At 34.6% G+C, this 21694-nt stretch overlaps 2 protein-coding genes across 2 annotated transcripts; one reads left to right on the forward strand and one right to left on the reverse strand.

The window, feature by feature from the left end:
- Positions 1 to 1807: 1807 nt before the first annotated feature.
- LOC145638041 (putative pentatricopeptide repeat-containing protein At3g15200) lies at positions 1808 to 6953 on the reverse strand. The gene is made up of 3 exons (XM_081689014.1): positions 6811 to 6953; positions 4633 to 4664; positions 1808 to 4543 (listed from the first exon to the last, which is right to left on the reverse strand). Exon 3 carries the CDS (start codon positions 4325 to 4327, stop codon positions 2909 to 2911), a length of 1419 nt encoding a protein of 472 aa, XP_081545140.1. The 5' UTR covers positions 4328 to 4543; positions 4633 to 4664; positions 6811 to 6953; the 3' UTR covers positions 1808 to 2908.
- An 8711-nt stretch (positions 6954 to 15664) lies between these two features.
- Positions 15665 to 16858, forward strand: LOC145640430 (uncharacterized). Its single transcript, XM_081691713.1, has one exon. It carries the CDS (start codon positions 15665 to 15667, stop codon positions 16856 to 16858), a length of 1194 nt encoding a protein of 397 aa, XP_081547839.1.
- The last annotated feature ends 4836 nt before the right edge of the window (positions 16859 to 21694 follow it).

Consider the following 21694-nt stretch of genomic DNA (forward strand, 5'->3'; position numbering starts at 1 on the left):
GCAACACTAAAAACACAACAAAAGCAACACTAAGCGAAAGGCTATGCAACAACATGACACCCTCGTAGCCAACATCATATAGCTCAATCCCTCCAATAAAATAGCACAAAGGCCATTCGAGACTGCCTCAAACACTACCAACTTTTGTTTCTTTGGTGGTGATTTTCTTTTTTCCTTAAGCATTTGTAAATTATGATTAATTTTTTGGTAGTTGTACAAAAATCAACACAAACTTATTGTTTATAATTAGTCTTTATTCTAGACTTCTAGTAGATACTAGAATTACCTAATTCTAAATTTTCTAGTTTATTTAAAAATAGCCAAAAGCTTAAAGTTATCATTGAGGGATTGCCAATAATTAGAAGCATTACATCCTCAATGCTAAAACGACAACCCTCAAAAATTGGAAGCAAAGGATAACATATTCACCTAAGAAGGGGTGAAAGTTTTGCCAAACTCCAAGTGTAGTTCAAATTTTCAACTTGTTTATACTAATTGAAATACGAAGCCCACCAAATCCAGCCCATTACTAGATTTATGTACCCTTAAAAAATGAAGAAGGATTTTGCATACTTCAAGTTCAACTACTCATTGATTAGGATTTTAATTATACTATGGATTTTAATTATACATAATCCTTAAAGTGTTTGATAAATCAACACAAACTTATAAAATAAGATATCAACACATTTCAAAAACATCATTGGTTGACAATGACAAATTGCCAACAATAATCTTATTTAAATAACATATCTAAACATGTTCTTCATTGTTAGCGACAAGTTCTTTCAAAATAACACAGATCTTACTTAAATAAATGCCACCGTGCAAACATTTGTATCCTCTGATAACGTATGTTCTAAATTTGATCTAACTTACCATTAGAATTGCAGTTATAATATGGAGTACCAAATAGTTGTGTATCTTATTGCTTGATTTTTAATATTCCATTCGTTTCAAAATAATAAGTACACTTTACCTTTTCACGATTGTCAATGTACACTTTATCATTAAAAAGAAACGGAAAGAGTATTATACAATGTATTTTGAATATAATGTTGTATGGGGCAATCCGGCAATTTGACAAAATATCAAACCCTATGATGTCCAATTATATTTTGTATTTGTATGTTGCCGACTACAGTCGCGACACCTCATCAAATATGTATAGTTCATAAAAAAACACCAAAGTCTGAAGCTCGTAGGCAAATGATGGGCCTCAACATACTCTAAACCATAATATAATGTGCATAACATGAACATACATGTGGCCTGCAGGGCCATACTTGTGTTCTAGAGTCAACTGTCAATTAATGAGCACACATATATACAATGATACAGATGAAGGAGGCTCTAGCAATAATGGTCAAATTCTTGGAAACTCGTCCAACAGACATTGCAAAATAAACAACAATATCATCCACAAAATTGCTGCCTGAATCACACAAGAATGTCCCTGTCTTTGGTAGGGCAGTGCCGAAATCAGTAAAGATATCGGTTTATTCCGATCATTGGCAGTTATGGCAAATGATGTTGATAACATATCAAACCCTATGATGTCCCTGTCTAGCTTATATGATCATGCATTCTATACCGAGTAACTTATTACAGACAATATTTGCAGGTCAGTTAACTTTTATGGACAGAAGGAATCATGATTTATTTATGCAACAAGCAGCATAATACAATGGCCAAATGCTTATTTATGGCTTATATACCAGAAGTAGTTCTACAAATTGGAGAAGTAGAAAATCACAGATAACCAAGACAACCTTGTTGATAAATAGCTTCAACTCTTCAAGGGAAAGATTTTAGGAGATTTACTTTATTAGAGATTCTTAGCAAGTTGAAACCATATACATGCAGAAGATGGACACTTAGCTTAGCGAATCCAAGCCAATTTAAGTCTCCTTTAAATGAAAAGAACCTCCATGCTTTTGCTCCATTGTCCTCAAAAGACTTGCATGGTAATGTCAATCTCTTCATCAATTCAATTGTAGGAACTAGCATGCAATAAAGATGATGGTCTACTCTCTCATCTCATTCGACTGATAACAGTAAACAACTTTGCAAAAGAAACTGAGTACAGAAATATATTATACAAAGTAATTTTTATTGTTTGCCTTACGAAGAATGAGTCAGAAAAATTTTCTATATGTATCCACATTCATACCAGTAAAGCTATCCACTGCACCTAGGGGTTGAGAGCTTGAGACGGTATCAACCCCAAATGTTGGACAACCTCAATAGTAGAGTCACGGATGACTTGTAACGTATCAAGAAGCTAGGAGATATATGCTAATTCATCAAGTAACCAAGACTTGGTGTTATCATATCATAGATAAGATAAAAACTAACAACTGACAGCCTGCAAACCAACATGCTTCAAATCTGAGATAGCAGTAAAGCATAATCTAATGGAATATCACCAAAGGTGCCTCAACAGTCAGTAGAAAAAGAATTTAATTGCTTATCAGTTACCAAGCTTTGAGGACCATAGACGATGACTGGCTGGTCAGCTCCACTACAGGCAATAGTACCCATTAAAGGGGTAGAGGCAGCATAAAGAATGGCACCAGCCAAGCCACATATTTTTGTTGAAAGCTCTTCATTCACAGAATGCCTGACATAATGTCAATTCTTCAAACTCCAACATAGTACTATATCGGAGGATGAATATACGCAACCAAAGAAATGTTCAGCATTGCCAAAGCTTCATCAATGGGAGATTAACGTATCCGCTCTCTCTGTCCTATGCTCATAGCTAGACAATTTAGTATTGTTAACCTTTCTCCTTCATCTTGATGTTCATGGCATCAACCAACAATTTTGTCCTTGTCTCTAACACCATTCCCTTCGATGTCATTTCTTCGACATAATCCAAAGCATCTTCTATTCTTCCTTGGTCTTATCTCCCATGGATCATGACTGTGTAAGATCGCTGATCAGGTCCCATGCCATCTCTCAACATTTCAGCCCAAGTTGATTGAACATGTTCTTCACAATTCCAATTCATATACAACTTCAGTAGCAAATTATACAAGTCTGCTGTCATCTCGCATCCATTTGATTTCATTCTTTCAAGCAAAGTCTGAACTTCTTCTGGTCTTTTAGTAGATGTCAACAAGTGACAATAAGTCCTAGAATTTGGGGAACAATTTCCACCCTTTTGCTCCATTTCATCCAAGAATTGGAAGACTACCTCCGTCCTCTGAATCTTACACATGTGCTTAATAAGGCAGTTGTAAGTCACCACATCAGGCTCACAGTCTTTCTCATTCATCTCCCTCAGTATTCTGATGGCTTCAGGGATCCTTTTCTTGAAACACAGCCCGTCAATGATACTGTTGCAAATTACCACGTCTGGAGTGCAACCCTTCTCCCACATAGCATGTAACAACTTCACTGCCGTACTAATTTTCCCTGACTTGCATAGTGCATTTATGAAAATCCCATATGTTATTCTGTCAGGTTTACATCTAGAGCGGATAATCTCATTCCAAAATCTCTTAGTTTCGCGTAGACTGCCTAGCACACACCAACCATTAAGGATAATATTCCAAGTCTTAGTATCATACTGAAACTCACATTTCTTTGAATGGAATAAAAATTCAGCAGCCTCAACATGTTTGTACCGACACAAAGACATCAATAGTGTTTGGAAAGCAATTAAATCTTTCTGAAGGCCATACTGCCTCCTCTTATCGAAAAATTCAATTGCATCATCAATCCTATGAGCAGCAGCGTACCTATGAACAACAATCCCATACGATCTCTCATTCATGGTTCCTCTCTTTGACATTTCGTCAAACACTTGATTTAGTTCCTGAAACTGCTTGGCCTTCCCCAATATCCCAAGGAGTTCATTGTAAACCCTAGATCCTGGCAAATACCCACTTGGATTATTAGATACCCATTTAAAAAACAGAAATGCCAATTTCCAATCTGAATGAAATCGTCTAAGCACATCAAGCACCAAATCCTCACTTAAAGACAGTCCACAATTATCAAGAGCTTGAACAAGCTCTTCATTTGAACTATTTGAGAATTCTTTAAGCAAGTTTTGAACTTTGAGAGCAATCATATCAAAGTTCATTGGTAGCTCTTCAGAATTCTTATGAAGTTCATGAAGCTCTATTCTTTGATTACGTAAAACTGAGTCTTGTTCAAGGTGAAAAGCAAGAAACATGGCCAGGCTGGAGGGAAAACATGGAGGACAGATGTGAAGAGAATTGTGAAACTGATAATTGGGCACTTCCCCTAGCTTATATTTGAGATCTTGTTGAATAACTCTGCAAATTGTAAGTAAAAATCCAAGTTGACGCATAGTAGTCTCCTTTGAATCCCAACAAGGCCAACCGAACTCCAAAAAAGCAGTGCTAATGTCTTCTTTAAACACTCAAGCCCTGTTTTTTTGAACTATTCTGCTCTGCTATGCTCTACTCTGCAGTGTGTGGAAGCTCGCTAACCCCTACTCTGCTCTGCTGTGCCAGAAGCTCAAAAGAACAGGGCCTCAGAGTAAAATAAGTCTCCCCAAGATGATCTGAAAACAGGGTGAGGCAGATTCAATATTACATTTATCAGCCCAAAAAGTTTCTAGTAGTGAGAAATAAGCAGTAAAGACAAACATACTTCTCTGATTTCTCCAGGGACAATACATATATCTGGCAGAACAAAAGCAAATTTTATATGTTAAAAGAAGTATTTACTAGCACTTAATCGACCAATAAGGCAATAACCCATGACATTCTCCATTTAAAAATATGGAACTAATGAAATGTAAAGCATATCCATTAATAATACTCATTTAACTCTTTATTTAAATAGAAGAGCGCATCAAAGTACAAAACCAATCTTGCAAAACCACCTATCAGATTATATACAAGTCATGCTGAGTATATACAGGCATAATTAACCTAAATTCCATCATTATTCAGTTTACTAACTCATATAATTAGTCAGCATGAAGCACATCATAATATGTGCATTACACGAGATGTGCAGTTCAGTTGATTTCTCAATAGATCAATTATCATCTCATAGTGTACTCAACAAAAAAGAAGATTCCTAAATTCTCTTTCATGCAAATTAGTGCTAATTCAGATTAACCTACACAAGAAATGAGCAAAACTAATATGCATTGAGTTTCAAAATTGTCCGAAGAAAATGCCAAATTCAAACAAACTACCTGAAGATAATTGCTCCATACACCAATTCATTGGATTAAGAAGGTAAATAAGTGTATTCAGGTCAGATAATTAGAATCCATTTTTCTAAATATTTATTTAATGAATATTCTCCATTTCTCATCCATTCCTCAGGGTAATACTATCAGTCACACATTATTTTCATAAGAGATAATTGATGGCATTGAACAGTTTTGCAGTAACTTTTTAGTAACTCTATCTCTGCGTCATTGTGCAGTACAACCTAAAAGACATTAACTTGCTGACAAGTCATTTGCATCTTTATCTCTTGTCTTTCCCCTTCCCCAACATTTTACAGTGACATCAACAAGGTATGAAATTTGCTTCCATTTTCTTTTGAATCTTCAAGAATGCAGATTTTTTTTTACAGAAATAAGACTTCATAAAACTTCGTTTAAGATTACGAGCTCTCTGTAGTTCCATGTTTATTATGATATGCCTAAGAACTAAAACCAAACCATTATCCTAGTGAGACAAAAATAAAATTCTAACAGACATTTTTCCTGCTTCTAATTTTAGAAATTAAGCTGCCTTGTTATTTCACACTTCCTCCGTCCCTTAATACAAAGCCTCTTTCTAGCATTTATTACTCACATAATAAAGAGAAATAGACTTTGTATTAAGGGACAGAGGGAATAGGTACTTTTACAGTTTGCCACATCCATGACAAGTACTTAAAGGAAAACAAATTTTTCTCTATACAACATAGATTAAGATAACCCGCATACACTTAGCTTACAGCCAGAAATTGTGTCGCATGTTAGATGTTACAAGACCAACAAAACTACAAATATCTCCGTTTACTAGATTTGCTAAAGGGACATAACCTTCATTTCCCAATCTGCAATTTACCACACTAAGACATGGGCTACTCATTATATACTACATATATTTTTTTGGTGTTCCACCCAGTTTACCTTTTTGGGCTAATCCGGATTCAGGGAACAGTTTTGGGTGGTTAGGTTCCAATCCCCTCCAGTCTAAACATGACAGCATATTCAATATTTCAAAAGTGTCAAAGATCAACCCGATTACATTCATAAGCTACAATTACCCTCGCGCAAAACAAACCCAATTTCTAACAAACCACACCTATTGCTGCCAAACCAGCAATTCTCATTTCAAAAATGTAGAAACAGAACAAATGCAACCAACTATAGAAATCTAGATTAAGGTGGAGCAACCGTCGCATGCCAAAGCCCGAAATCGAGTAACTTTCTTATACAACTTCCAATTTTAACAAAACATAAGCACAATATATTACAAATAGTACATTTATCCAATGTTTCATCTACTATACACCTCTATTGCACCTAATATTGTTCCAGGACATCAAATATAGTGAAAGAATGCACAACAATATCAAATTAGAATTACAACCAAATTAGTTTTGTTATGAGTAACGAATAACCCTTTTAACAGATAATCAGTAGAATTTAGCACAAATTAACCCATCTATTGAACAAATATTCTCAGAAATGAAGCTTATCAAACTCATGAGATTAAAAATGGCAACATATTGTTTGTTGTTGATAGAATCAGGTTTGTTTTTGGACTTTATAAAGCAAACAAATTAACCAGAAAATTTGACAATAAATAGTACCTTGATAGAGCAGAGAGTATGAAGCCCGAGAGGAGAGAGACGGAAGTGAGTGTAGGTGAAGAGCGAGGCGTGAGAGCTACGACCTTCAAGTGGCGGTAAAACGCCAGTGAAGAAGAAGTACGGTGTATGAAGCTGCGAATGGTTATGACTTGAGAGGGGGGTTGATTGGAGCTAAATTGAATTGAATTGAATATTTTATAAGAGAAGGAAATTAAAAATTAAACTGAACGGAATTGAACTATTAGAACTGGACTGAAAAATAATCCCAACTATTGCCGATTTAGAGTTAAGCACAAATTTGGGTACTCAATTCTACAATTTTTCATTGTTTAGGTATTGAATTTATTTTCTTCACCGTTTGGGTACTGAGTACCAAATTCCGGCAAAAAAAATTAATTCTCCTTAAGAATTGAGTACCCTCGGTAAACAATTCAGTTGCTTGGGTTAACTCTAAGTGGGGCCCACCCGAATTAAAAAAGCGTGGGTCAGAAATTTTTTTTTCCCCTTTTCTTATTCTTCTGTTCCCTTTATTCCCCTCCCCCTTTATTCTTTCCAATTCTTGAAAATAGTTGCTCATTTGGTGAAGAACACGAGCATTCCTTTGGGCAAATTTGGGGAAAACGACACTTAGCGCAGCCATTTTTTTGAGGTGACTTTCATTACTCATTGTTTTTGTTGTTATTTTGATATAAATTTCGAATTTCTTGGCCAATTGATGATCTTATTTTGCGAGTTAGGGTTTATGGTTTTGTGAACAAAATTGATGATGTTGATTTGTTGTTTTTTTGAGACATAATTTGTTGTTGTGTTATTGTTTGTTGATGGATTATGCTAGTGTTGTTGATGGATTTTGTTTCATTGTTGTTTATTATGCGCAAGGGTTTGACTAATGTATGTGTTTTGCGAAGTAAAATAGGGGAGGTTTTGCTTCAATTGGACTGCAGTACAGAGGTAGGGGAAGATCTTGAAGAAGAAGCAGTACAGAGGGGAAAATCGTTGATGATGAATTTAGGATAAGAAAACTGGATTGATTATGTTTTGTTGCTACTTTCTTGCTGGTGTATTCATGGCATTTTTTTACCTAGTTCGGAACTCTTTAAATAGCCTAATAACGACTACTTTTTGAATGCTTCAACATAAAAATTAGTTATTGTTTTTTTTTTTAATTAGGTATGGTTAGTGGTGAGTCAGTTAGCCTGAAAATAAGTTGAGTACCTAAAAGGTAAGCAAAAAAAATTGAGTACCTAAAAGGTGAAAAATTGAAGAATTGAGTACCTACTTGTACTCTTAACTCACTCTAATAATCCCAACTATGGTTTATTTTTTAATAATCCTAACTATTGGGTCAGTTTGCCTCCAATAGACCCAACCGGTCAACACCAAGTCAATGACTTGTTGTAATAGGTAACCAATACACGTGTCAGCACGTGGTTGGTTTATAATTGAAAAAAACAATAAAAAAAAGGGAAAAAAAATTGAAAACCGTAACAGCCACCCCCTCGTCCCCTCCCGCCACCGCAAAACCCCACGACCAACCCTCATCTCGTCGGCAAACGGTCGTTCGTCTCCCTTATCCCCCGAAAACGGCCGGTCAGCCACTCTTAACCCCAAAAACCACACCCTTAACCGGCCTACTCCAACCCCAAAAACCACCCACTCTCCCTCGAAAATAACCTTCCGCCATCGCAAAACGGCCCTCTCTTCTTTCCCCAACCCCCGAATTCGGCACCCTGGGCGATTTTGCGGGTGTGGGAGAGCTTTTTTCGGCGGTTTTGAGGGTGTAAGAGCGGCACCCGAGGTTTTTTCTTTTTGTTTTGGTTTCCCGGCGAAGGGAGAGGGAAGAGAGGAGAGTGGTTTGGGGGGGGGGGGGGGTGATCGGTTGTGTGTGTTTGGGGGTTAGGAGGATCAACCGACCATTTTCCGGGGGGGTTATAGGGATGTGGCCAACCGATTTTCACGGTGGGGGGTTGGTTGGGATTTCACGGTAGAGATTGATGGGAATTTTCAATTTTTTTATTTTCTTTTTAATATTAGGTCAATCATGTACTGCCATGTAAAAACCAAAAAAAAATTACTTTTTCAGCAGTTAACCGGTTTTTGGGTCTACTGGATGTAAACTAACCCAATAGTTAGGATTATTAAAAAATATACCTTTGTTGGAATTATTAGAAGTAATTGGTAATAGTTGGAATTATTAAAGTCGGGCTTGTTTGGCATCATTTTTTGTTTTCAGTTTTCTGTTTTTTAGAAAACTAAAAACCAAAAACAGGAAACAAGAGAAAGGTGTTTCCACTTTTTTGTTATCAGTTTTCAAAATTATTATGATTTTAATAAGTTTAAATAATTTTTGATACATTATGTGACATATATCATATATTTTTATACAACAAAAAACCAAAAAACAGAAAACCACAGTAATGCCAAACGAACCAATAAATGATATAATATCATATATATCATTGTACTTTTCAGTTTTTTGGTTATTTTTTATATGATATATGTCATATAAAGAATAAATAATTTTTGTACTTTTGGTTTTTAGTTTTCATATAAATAGAAAACTCAAAACAAAACGATTTTATTTATTCTTTATATGACTTATATCATACTCCCTCCGTTTCATAATGTTAGTCCCATATGGAATCAGTCATATAAAATAAGAAAATAAATATATTTAGAATCTAACATTAAAGTACAACATAATTCATGATTAGTTTACCTTATTTAACTTTTTTGATTTTTTATTAGGAAAGCACAAGTTATAATTGCATAATTTAAGGTAAAGATTACCTTACTTAGAGTTATGTCATCAATCCACAACCAATCAATTTATACAAAAATAAAGTTATAAATGAAATATATTCAATATGGGTAGATCTTTTTAAAACGCCCAAAATAGTATATGGGACTAACATTATGAAACGAAGGGAGTATAAAAAATAACCAAAAAACTGAAAAGTACAATGATACCAAATGGCCCCAAGGTAGTTTGGTTTTGAGTAAGTATAAAACGCTACTTGGTGAACAAAAAGGGGCCAAATGTACCTATATAGATCATTTGAATACCAGTTAAAATACGAAACATGTATTATAAGCAACATGCATGAGTCATACTCCCTCTGTTTTTAAATACTTGCTCCAGTTCTGCATGCGCGAATTTTTAGGAAAGATTGAAGAAAGTATTAAAATATGGAGGTAGTGGGATAAGTGGAAGAATAAAAAAAAATTGTAAAAAACAAAAGTAGTGGAGAGAGAATATATGAAATTAATAAAATGTGATTTATGTTGGGTCAATTAGGTGAGAGAAATTAATTAAATATTGTAAGAGTTTTCCAAATAAGGAAATGGAGCAAGTATTTAAAACAGTCGAAAAAGGAAAGTTGAGCAGGTATTTAAAAACAGAAGGAGTAACTTATAACCAAATTATTAGACATTGAAAACTATTTACATTTACTTAACAAGTTGTGTCAATCACAAAAACACAAAATAAGGTAACCTACCAGATAGTTGATGATTGACTTTTTGCATCAATCACAAAAACACAAAAATTTGATTAAAAAAGATTCTAGGAATACACGAAGATAGGATAAGGAGATGTTGTCGGGATAAGGAACATACGAAGGCGTGATTGATGCAAAAACACAAAATGTCTAGGAATCCCGCCTTCGTATATTCCTTATCTCTATCTCTCATACCAAATGTCTTGTTAGTGCACAAAAGAATTTGTACACTATACTCTCATCGGCTAATAAAGAACCTTAATTTCAATGTTTGATAATCTTATTTTTTAAAATATAAATTCAAAATTAGTAATAGTATACAATAAACCTCCCAACTACCTATTAATGATTTCGATGTTAACTAAACATAAAAAAGGATATAACATCTCCCAGGGGCGGATCTACATTGGTGCACAGTGGTGTACGTGACTCAGCAGTAAAAAAAAAAAAAAAAAAAAAAAAAAAAAAAAAAAAGCGTCAAGTGACGAAGCAAACCAATGAGTCACTAAATTTCTTGGACTCAATTGCATGAATTCGCAATTTTTTTTCTTGGACTCCATTGAAATACAGAGAGATTAAAGAGAAGAGGAGAGAGAGTAGCAAGAAGAAGAACAAAGAGAAACGGTGTGAGATGGTAAGTGACATTTGATATTTTAAGTGGGGTGCGAGGTGTCAGGAAGGGAAATAGGTATAGGACAATAGGACATGTGTCTTTTTATATACCATTAGTTATTATTTTTTTTTTACTTTACTATTACTAACTGACTAGTTGTACTATTTTTTACTATCAAATCAATACGGAGTAGTATTTAAAGTTAAAAAAAATTAACTTTTTACTATCAGAAAATGAAAAAAATTTATATATAAAATTCACGAGTAATTATACTACATTTTAATATTTTCGTTTCATATTTTTTGGAACTTTGGGGTATTATTTGGGACATATAAAATATTCTAAAGTTGTAAAAAAATTGAAAAGGTGGTAGTAATAAATATATAAAATTATAAAACTAAAATTTGGTCATCAATCATCATATTCACAATAACCGCATCAATTCCGTTACGTAACACCATAATCATTATTGCAATCTAATCGAAATTGTGTCCGAAACCTAAATCAATAATTAAGGGTGACTCACAGGCTCGAAAATCCTGGATCCGCCACTGACATCTCCTATAAATTATGATCGGCCATTTAACAAAGTTTTCAATAAATTTTACCCTCTTTTGATTAGAAAGTTACCCCTAGTCACAGTGCTGAATTAAGGAATTTGTTGTTATGATTTTAGACTTTCCCAACAAATTCATTGAAATCAAATATCATAATTCAAATTAAAGTTTGTAATTGATAATTCAAGTGTGCACAACGCGTCAATTATAAGTTATAAAAAAATCTACAAGCAAAAATAATTTTGAGGTGTTGGAGGTTCATTGTGAGGCGTTTCTCAATTAGAATAGAAACTAGCTTTTTGGCCAGTTCAAAGCACGGGTTGTTACTTGGGTTAATTATTTTCATATGTAGGTATGTCTTTAAACAAAGTAATTGTTTTATTTCTAAAACTTACAAGAAAAGAAGAGTGAGGGTAAAACTGTAAAAGAAGATGAAGGAATTTAGTTAGATATATATACATGAAGATTGTGCACTACAAGAAAATTGGCTTTTCGTAGCGATTATTTTGTAGTGATCGTACATTCGCTACAATATGCAAGTGTGTTTGTGAAATAATTAAGGAAATCATATCATTTTACAATCGCCATGGTTTTCCCATATAAAATCGATGCGGAAAACATAATAATACATATCCACACTATTTTTGCACATTTATAAAATTATGGGAAATCGTATCATTTACAATCGCCACTAAATCCCAAAAATCGATACAAAAAGCCTTTTCTACACTAGATATATAAATATTATTTGACAAAAAACACACAAAAAAAAATGTCATAGTTTATTGGTGAAACATTTAATATAAAAGTTTGAGGTTGCATGTTCGAATCTTGTAAAGATCATATGTATGATTTTTTTTTTTTTTTTTTTTTTTGAAGAAAATGAGTTCAACATTTATAGCGATTATAATCGCTACCATAATCACCACGATTGGATGTAGTTTTTCGTATTGATTATTGAGGCCAACCCCAACGATATTGAAAACCACTACTAACGGCTAAGGCAACGGGGGATATTGTATCGAATGAACATTCGTTGGGAAAACTTTTTGTTACAATTATAATCGATACTAAAGGTTAAAATAATCGCTACGAAAAGATTATTTTTTTGTAGTGGTGGGATATGAAATGACATATTAAATTACATTTAAAGACTAGGAGATGAAAATACAATTTTTATTATAATTCATATGTTTGTGTAATGTGTACTTATCAATTGAACTTCATTTTATTATGGTGATAATGAAACACATTATGGTGAAAATGAAACACTTCATTTTCTTACTTGAATTTGCAAGTTGTAGAATGCATAAAGACTTAAACATAAATATTAAGGGAGGTGACATGTGGCATATGTGGTATTGAGTCACTTGTGAGTGTCATGTGTCATATAAAAAAATGTGGTTTGTGTTTTTAAATACTAAGTATAGATATAGATATAGATTTGGAGATACAAACGGATAATTTTTGTGATTTTCACACACAATCTTTCCAAAAATACTTCTATGTATACCGGTTATATAAAATCCACGTTTGTGTATGATATCCATTTGAAATCATAACATATCTCCGTTGTCCATTAGGCCCTGCATTACGTGACTTCATTAATCTAATAATATTAATTTTAATGCTAATGATATGTATTTCTTTGCTAAAAGTGGCTGTGGTCAAGCTCCTTTAGCCATCATTAGTCTAATAAAATCTTATAAATTCCTTTTGTCTCAAACAAAATCCATTAATTAATTAATCCTTAATCATTCACTGGGGTTCTAGTGCTCCACCAAAAATTAATATTCATGGCCTAATAGGAATATCTTATCACCCTACATTTAGCTGAACTTTTCCTTTAGCTTGACTATTTAAAACTAGACAATTTTTACCTTCAATCAATGAGCTTACAAAGAAGCTTCAAACTTCGAGCTTGATCCAACAGTTTTTTTTGACACGAATTATGTGCAGCATAACTGCATAAGTGTTTAGCATTGTAATCATAAAACTAGTGAATATTCCGGCGATACCTCAAGTAATTTTTGTAATCTATGGTTACAAAAAATTTGAGGCTGTTACATTACAAATAATTGTTTAATATTTTCAACAAACACCCTTAAAAATATGCATGGAAATGTAAAGCATTTTTTCTGTTGTTAAATAACTAACACAGTCAAATTTGATACACGTGTCAATGCAATTTTTGGATTTTAGGTTTAATTAACGAATTTATTAATAGTTTTACCACCTTGCATAAATGGATTACATGCATATAAATAACACGAATCACATAAATAATTAGAAATGCAAATATGGAGTGAAATTCTTGGATGTGTAATTCTATTAGTAAGTGACACAGTCAAACATTGCACATATAACGAGATAGTAGTTTAACCTTATTTTTACATAGGTAATTATTAACAGAAAAAAAAAATAATGAAACTTTATATCAATACTTATCTAACAACATTTTATGATATAATATGTTGTATCATATTAATAAAAAAAAAAAATAGTCAAAGCTCATATATGAATAGTGAAAAAAGTCCAACATCTAAATTATTATGGAACGGAGGGAGTACTACTTATTTGCTTGAAGATGAGAGTTGATCCAATCTCCACAAATGCTAGTTTGGAAAGAAGATCAATCTAATCTTCTTTACTTTAATTTGAGGATAAGGGGTTGTGTGGAGTGAGAGGAATATTATGTTCAATTAGTGTTTGAATAATTCTACTGTGGGCATGTTCGACAAAATATAGCTGTGGAGATAACTGTGAAGGTAGTTGTAGCTGTAGAGATAGCTGTGAGTTGTGTATGTAGTTGTTAGCCGTGAAGGATTCGGTAAAGTAGTGATTGACTAGCTATTACATATAAAAATCAACATTTTTTTAAAAAAAAACTTTAAGATTAAATTTTCAACAACTACCTTAAAAGCTACCTCTAATTTCAAAAGCTAATCTTTCTAACTTTTCATAAAAGCTACTTCCACCATTAAAAGCAACCCTAACAATTACTTTGCCAAACAATCACATTTTTTGTCAAGTAGTGATTTGACTTGGTCAAACCACTAAAAGTTACTCAAAAGCTAGCGTCGTATACGCTCTGTATCTCTCACTATTATCCCTTAATATGTAATCTTATTATCTATTTAAGGTTGTAACTAAACTAACTCTCTTAATTTACTCCTTCCAAGTTCTAACTAGCCACTAAGCCCATCATGGGCTTGGTGAGTTTGCTATAACCCGGGTATGCCTAATCCTATTTGTCCACAAATCATAATTTGTCTCTAACAATACACATTACGATCGATTTTCTGAATAATTCAACTATTTATCTCCATAATATAATCCTTGTTATAATTATATAGCTAGTCATATAGTAATTGCTCTAACAATTAATGATATCCTTCAATTTTCTCACCACAAGTTATACTTCCTTCGTTTCTTTTTACTTGACACGTTTCTTTAGTCATGTTTGTCAACGCACAACTTCAACTATTCATATCTTTAATTACAGATGAGCAAAAATTATGAGAATTTGATTTTTAAAAATTTATATCGTGACGAATCTAACAAGATCCCACATGATTATATTTTTAATTATGTATAAACTACATAATACGGTCAAAGAGAAGTGTGGGAATAGTGCTAAACTCAAAACGTGTCAACTAAAAACAAACAGAGGTAGCATCTATTATAAATGACAAGTTATGTTTGAATTAAACTCGTGCATCGCACAGCATCAAAATTTAATGCAGAACATGAATCTGCCCTGCTGCTCATTCTCTCTGTTTTAGCTCCAAGGACACTTTAGTAATATGCTTCCTTTTTAACCGTTATTTCTTTTTGTCTGTAATGATCATGTAATAGTGATTGGCTCTAGGCCTCACCTGCTTTTTTGTCCTCTAGCATCTATATAGTCTGTTGTACTGAGTCCTTGGATGAATAATGAGAATGACCTAATTTCTGCTTCCTCCTTCCTTTCTATTCTTCTCTCTGTATTCTAAAGTTCTGAGCTTTATCTCCTTGCACTAGTCAGGCTATTTCACTCTTTATGGTATCAAAGCCAGCAGTGCAACATCGGGATTGTTGCCTCAGTTCTGTTCTATTTCTGGTCATTGATAATCTCATTTGATTGATAAAGACTCCATTTTTTTCCTGTTTCTTCATAAAAATCTCATCTTTATAAGACCATCATGGCTGCTGATACTTCCAGTCCTTTGTATTTGCATCCGAATGATGGTTCATACTCCATTTCTGTTGACAAGCTTACAGGAGCAGCTGACTACAGATCATGGAGGAGATCGATGGAGATTGCTCTATCTTCGAAGAAAAAGCTTGGATTTGTTACAGGCACTGTGCTGAGGTCTACATATGCTGCTGATGCTGCTAAATTAGAACAGTGGGATACATGCAACTCCATGGTAATTTCTTGGATTCATGCTTGTTTATCAGACACTATAAAGAAATCTGTTTTGTATGTTAGTACTGCTAGAGAGACATGGGTTCAATTAGAAAAACGTTTTTCAATGGCTAATGGCTCTAGAAAGTATAAATTGAACAGAGACATATACAATCTTAGGCAAAATCATGAATCTGTAAATGTGTATTACACTTCCTTAACAAGTTTGTGGGAAGAGCTGGATGCTATGAATATATTGCCAACTGTAACTGAAAACTCAGCAGATGTGAGAAACTTGTTGAATGCTATTGCAAAATATCAAGAAGAAAGCAGACTGTTTCAGTTCTTGAATGGTCTAGATGACAATTACAGTGCTATGAGTAGTCAAATCTTAATGTTGACACCCCTTCCCACAGTTGAGTCAGCTTGCTCAATGTTGCAACAAGAGGAAAGCCAGAGGGAAATTCTTGAATTTTCTGGTATTATTGAACCTGGTAGTTCTGCTATGTATAGCAGACAACAGACACAGCAGTTTGGTCAGGGAAATGAAAGAAACCTGACTTGTCGAGCTTGTGGTGGTAAGGGTCACTCTCAAAAAAGGTGTTGGAGTGTCATTGGGTATCCAAAATGGCATCACAAACACAAAACGCATCCTGCAGCCAAGACTGCTGAAAAGACTCAAGACCAAAAATGGTCTGGTGCAAAGTCTTTTCCCAGGACTGCAGCAGCTGCTAGCACAGGCACTGGTAGCAGCATAACATTGAATCATGAGCAGTTTGCTAAACTCCTCAGCCATAGCTCTTCTTCTGGTGCTGTAGTGCAACAAAAAGGAGAAGACACAGATGAGGAACTGGAATGTTTCTCTGGAATGGTGTCCTGTCTCTCTGCTGTTAGTATGTGTGAAGAATGGATAATTGACTCCGGGGCCTCAGATCACATGACTTCATCAGTGCACAACCTGTCAAAACCTCAGCAGGTTCTCACATAGCTGAAAATCAATTTGCCAACTGGAGACACATCTCTTATCTCACATATTGGCTCTGCTGAACTTGCAAATTCTCTGGTGCTGAAAAATGTACTCTATGTACCACACTTCAGACATAATTTGTTGTCTGTAAACAAACTGGTGAAAGATTCACAATGTGAAGTGGTTTTCTATGGAACTCACTGTGTAATCAAGGACATGAACTCAAACAAAATCAAAGGTTTGGGAAAAATGAAAAATGGACTATACTACTTGGTTAACAAACCATTTGACCAGAATTTGAGTGTGACTCAGTTGATTGGTCACTTGAATAAAAGTGACAATGATAGTTGTAACTATACTTCTCTTAGTGCAACATCAAAAAAGAACACTGTATCATTTGCTACTTGGCATCACAGATTGGGGCATGCCTCAGTCAGCAAGCTGAAACATATTGAGTGTGTTAGACAGACCATCTCAGGGAATAATCAAGTGTGTGTGACCTGTCCTATGGCAAAACTAACAAAGCTGGCTTACAGTCTGAGTGAATCACATGCCATGACACCTTTTGAATTGATTCACATGGACATATGGGGTCCTTACAAAGTCTGCACTAGAAGCAAATACAGATATTTCTTGACCCTGGTGGATGATTTTTCAAGAATGACTTGGGTGTATTTGTTGCAGCACAAGTCAGATGCTCTCACTCGGTTCAAAGCTTTCAGCAACTATGCCAATAATCACTTTGACAGAAAAATAAAAATTCTGAGATCAGACAATGCTTTGGAATTTGAAGATGGTCCTTGTCAAGATTTCTTTGCCAGCATGGGAATTGTGCATCAAACCTCTTGTGTGGATAGACCACAGCAAAATGCAAGAGTGGAGAGAAAACATAGACACATTCTGGAAATTGCTAGGGCAATCAAATTTCAAGCAGGCCTGAGTCTCTCTTTTTGGGGTGACTGTGTGATGACAGCTGTGCACATAATAAATAGACTTCCAACTGAGGTTCTGAAGAACAAAACTCCATTTGAAATGTTGTTCAAAAAGATCCCTGAATACAGCCACATGAAAGTGTTTGGCTGTCTTGCTTTTGCTTACACACACTCAAATAAAAAAGACAAATTTCAGCCCAGAGGATTGCCTTGTGTTTTCTTAGGTTATCCTACAACACAAAAAGGATATAAATTACTTGATTTAACATCCAAAAAAACCTTTGTCTCAAGAGATGTGATTTTTCATGAAGAAATCTTCCCTTACCAACTTCAATCCATTGATCAACTCATGAAACCAGTTCCTGCTGTCCTTCCTCGCACCTCAAGCCCAAATCTTACTTCCTATATTAATCTGGCTGATGACAGTGAAGCTCAAGCAACTGACAATGCAACAGATGACAATGCTGCAGCACAACACACTGTAACTGACCCAGAACCTTCTCAAATAGCCCAAACTTCACCTCAGCCAACCAGGCAAAGCTCTAGACCAACAAAAGAGCCAGCTTGGATGAAAGATTATGTCAAGCTAAACAACAGAAGAGACAGACAGATAGCAAATGTCACTTTGCAATCTATTCATCCTGAATTTTATTGTTTCCTCACCACTCTCTCAGAAACAAAAGATCCAGTGCATTTTAAACATGTTGTAAAAGAATTGCATTGGATAGAAGCCATGAATTTGGAACTTGCTTAGTGTGAAAAGACTGGAACTTGGGATGTCACATCTTTGCCACCTGGAAAAAAGGTGATAGGATGCAAATGGATATACAAAACCAAATTTAAATCTGATGGCACCATAGAAAGACACAAAGCAAGAATAGTAGTTTTGGGTTGCAGACAATAGTTTGGTGTTGATTACAAGGAAACATTTGCCCCAGTGGCAAAAATGACCACTGTAAGAGCTATCCTTGCCTTAGCTGCTATGTATGGTTGGCATACCACTCAAATGGATGTCACAAATGCTTTTCTCAATGGTGATCTCCTAGAAGATGTCTATATGACAATGCCTCAGGGTTATACTGGTTTTGGTAGCAGAATTCAACCTCAAACTAATGCTGCAACTTCCTGCAAGAACACTCACCTTGTCTGTAAATTGAACAAGTCTTTGTATGGATTGAAACAGGCACCCAGACAGTGGTTCTCAAAGCTTTCTGAAAAAATACTCTCTTTTGGATTTTCTCAGTCAAAGGCAGATTATAGCCTCTTCACTAAGACTGTTGGCTCAAAATTTACAGCAATATTGATTTATGTTGATGATATATTGATCACTGGTAATAGCATGACAGAAATCAATAAAGTCAAGTCCTTACTCTCATCTCAGTTTCACATGAAAGACTTGGGACAACTGAGATATTTTCTTGGGCTAGAAATTGATAAATCTGAGAAAGGAATCTTCATATCTCAAAGAAAGTACCCTTCAAACTTGCTTGATGAGTATGGGATGTTGGGTGTGAAACCTTTAAAGCTGTCAATGGATGGTCATTTGAAACTGAGTGCTGACAAGGGAACACCAATACCAAATCCAGTTCCTTCAGCAACTTCTTGGCAAACTCATTTATCTTACTGTAACTAGACCAGACATCTCATTTACAGTTCAAATGCTGAGCCAATTTATGCATTCACCAACTTCAACACATATGCAGGCTGCCAAAAGACTCTTGAGATACCTTGCTGGAACAAGGGATCAGGGCATACTGCTTGCTTCATCTTCTGCTGCTCAGCTTACAGCATACTGTGACAGTGATTGGGCTAACTGTCCAACTTCTAGAAGGTCAACTACTGGGTACTGCATACTACTTGGAGACTCTCCAATTTCTTGGAAATCCAAGAAACAGATTGTGGTAGCAAAATCTTCAGCTGAAGCAGAATACAGGGCTATGGCTCTAACAGCCTGTGAGGTTACTTGGATCAAAGCTTTGCTGAAGGATCTCACATTCCACCACATAGCACCTGCTGTTCTTAAACGTGACAATCAAGTAGCCATAGCAATTGCAGCAAACCCTGTGCTCCATGAGAGGACCAAACATATTGAGATAGATTGTCATTATGTTAGAGATATGGTCAAGAATGGTGACATAAAAACTGAGCATGTTGCTTCCTCAAGTCAGGTTGCAGATGTCCTCACAAAGATTTTATCTGTCAAACAACACTCTGATCTTCTTCTCAAGCTGGGAGTTCGTTCCTCTACCTCTCAGCTTGAGGGGGGGTAATGCAGAACATGAATCTGCCTTGCTGCTCATTCTCTCTGTTTTAGCTCCAAGGACACTTTAGTAATATGCTTCCTTTTTAGCCGTTATTTCTTTTTGTCTGTAATGATCATGTAATAGTGATTGGCTCTAGGCCTCACCTGCTTTTTTGTCCTCTAGCATCTATATAGTCTGTTGTACTGAGTCCTTGGATGAATAATGAGAATGACCTAATTTCTGTTGCCTCCTTCCTTTCTATTCTTCTCTCTGTATTCTAAAGTTCTGAGCTTTATCTCCTTGCACTAGTCAGGCTATTTCACTCTTTAAAATTCAGTATAACGTCTATACCCCAATAAGGTGAGAGTAACGGAAAAGCTATTGGAATATCTCACGTAGAAGATTTTAAAACCTTTGTAATCCCGTCTTATCATTACTTTATTCTTCAAGTATTGACTAATTCTCGATTTAAATAAAGTGCAATATATATTGATAATGATTGTGTTAATGATAAGCCTTGATTAAACAATTGGTGTCCACTTTGAAAGATGCATGAATGAGAATTGACGTTAATTGCACTACGGGGTAGTGATTTGAGAATAACGACGTATGAAATGCAGGATAATACATATTGCTCATGGTGTAACCAATCAATTCAATCGATGAAGAAAGTGATAATAATGAAAATCATAATATGAATGAACTCTTTATCAATTAACATAATTAAGATGTAGAAATTCTAGCTTTATGTGGAAGTTTAAAACGTGGGTATTGGATTTGTTAAAGTGAGTATTATAGAGTACGGCTCGCCAAATATTAATTACTAGATTAGCCCCTGTGCATGACATAAAAAATTTGATAAAATTAAAATTAGAAAGCACCATATATATTAAGTAGTTTAACGGAAGGAAAGAATGAGAAAATTAATCAGATAATCTAAAAACCCTCTGCACTATAGTTCGATAAAAAGAAAAAAAAAATACTTGTATTATTTATGGTAAGTGAACAGTCATAAATCAGAAGTTTGTTGGAGAAAATTGGTCAGATTATAATAAAAGAGCAATTAGGCGGAAAAAAAATTAAAAGAGAAACTGTCACGTGAATAGTTAATTAGTTATGATGTCCCCGTTTGTTATTTTAATATTCGTTTTTGATAAAAAGACAAATAAAAAAATTAAAAATTAATTTTACAATAAGCTAAAACCGTACAATATTCAGATCCATACTAAACTCGACTATTAACAAACACAAACCAGCCAAAAGAATCTTTAAATTTTGAGGATTCAGAAATCTCAATAATGTTATTTGTCAAAACTCAAAAGTCATTTTTACCAACCACAAAAATTTTAGATCAGAGGACTCGTGATGTTGGTTGTCTAGGACTCTCACATGCACATGTTAAGCAACAACACCACTATTGTTAGACCTCAAACCATGCATCAATATTCAAAGAATAATGAACTATAGCTATTGGTTTGTAATTTTGTATACTCATTATAAAAAATAAAAGAATAAAAAATAAAAATAAAACTCTTATTTGTCAAACTTACTAATCTTTTGCCTAAATAGTCTTTATTAGCACTTAATTAACTAAATAACAACCCTATCAAGTGGAGGTCCATAACCCCCAAAAATGATCTTATATAAAAACTTTAGACATAGGGGGACCATATATAGAGATG

The sequence above is a fragment of the Chenopodium album genome, chromosome 7, assembly GCF_948465745.1.
Source record: "Chenopodium album chromosome 7, dcCheAlbu1.1, whole genome shotgun sequence".
NCBI lineage: Eukaryota > Viridiplantae > Streptophyta > Magnoliopsida > Caryophyllales > Amaranthaceae > Chenopodium > Chenopodium album.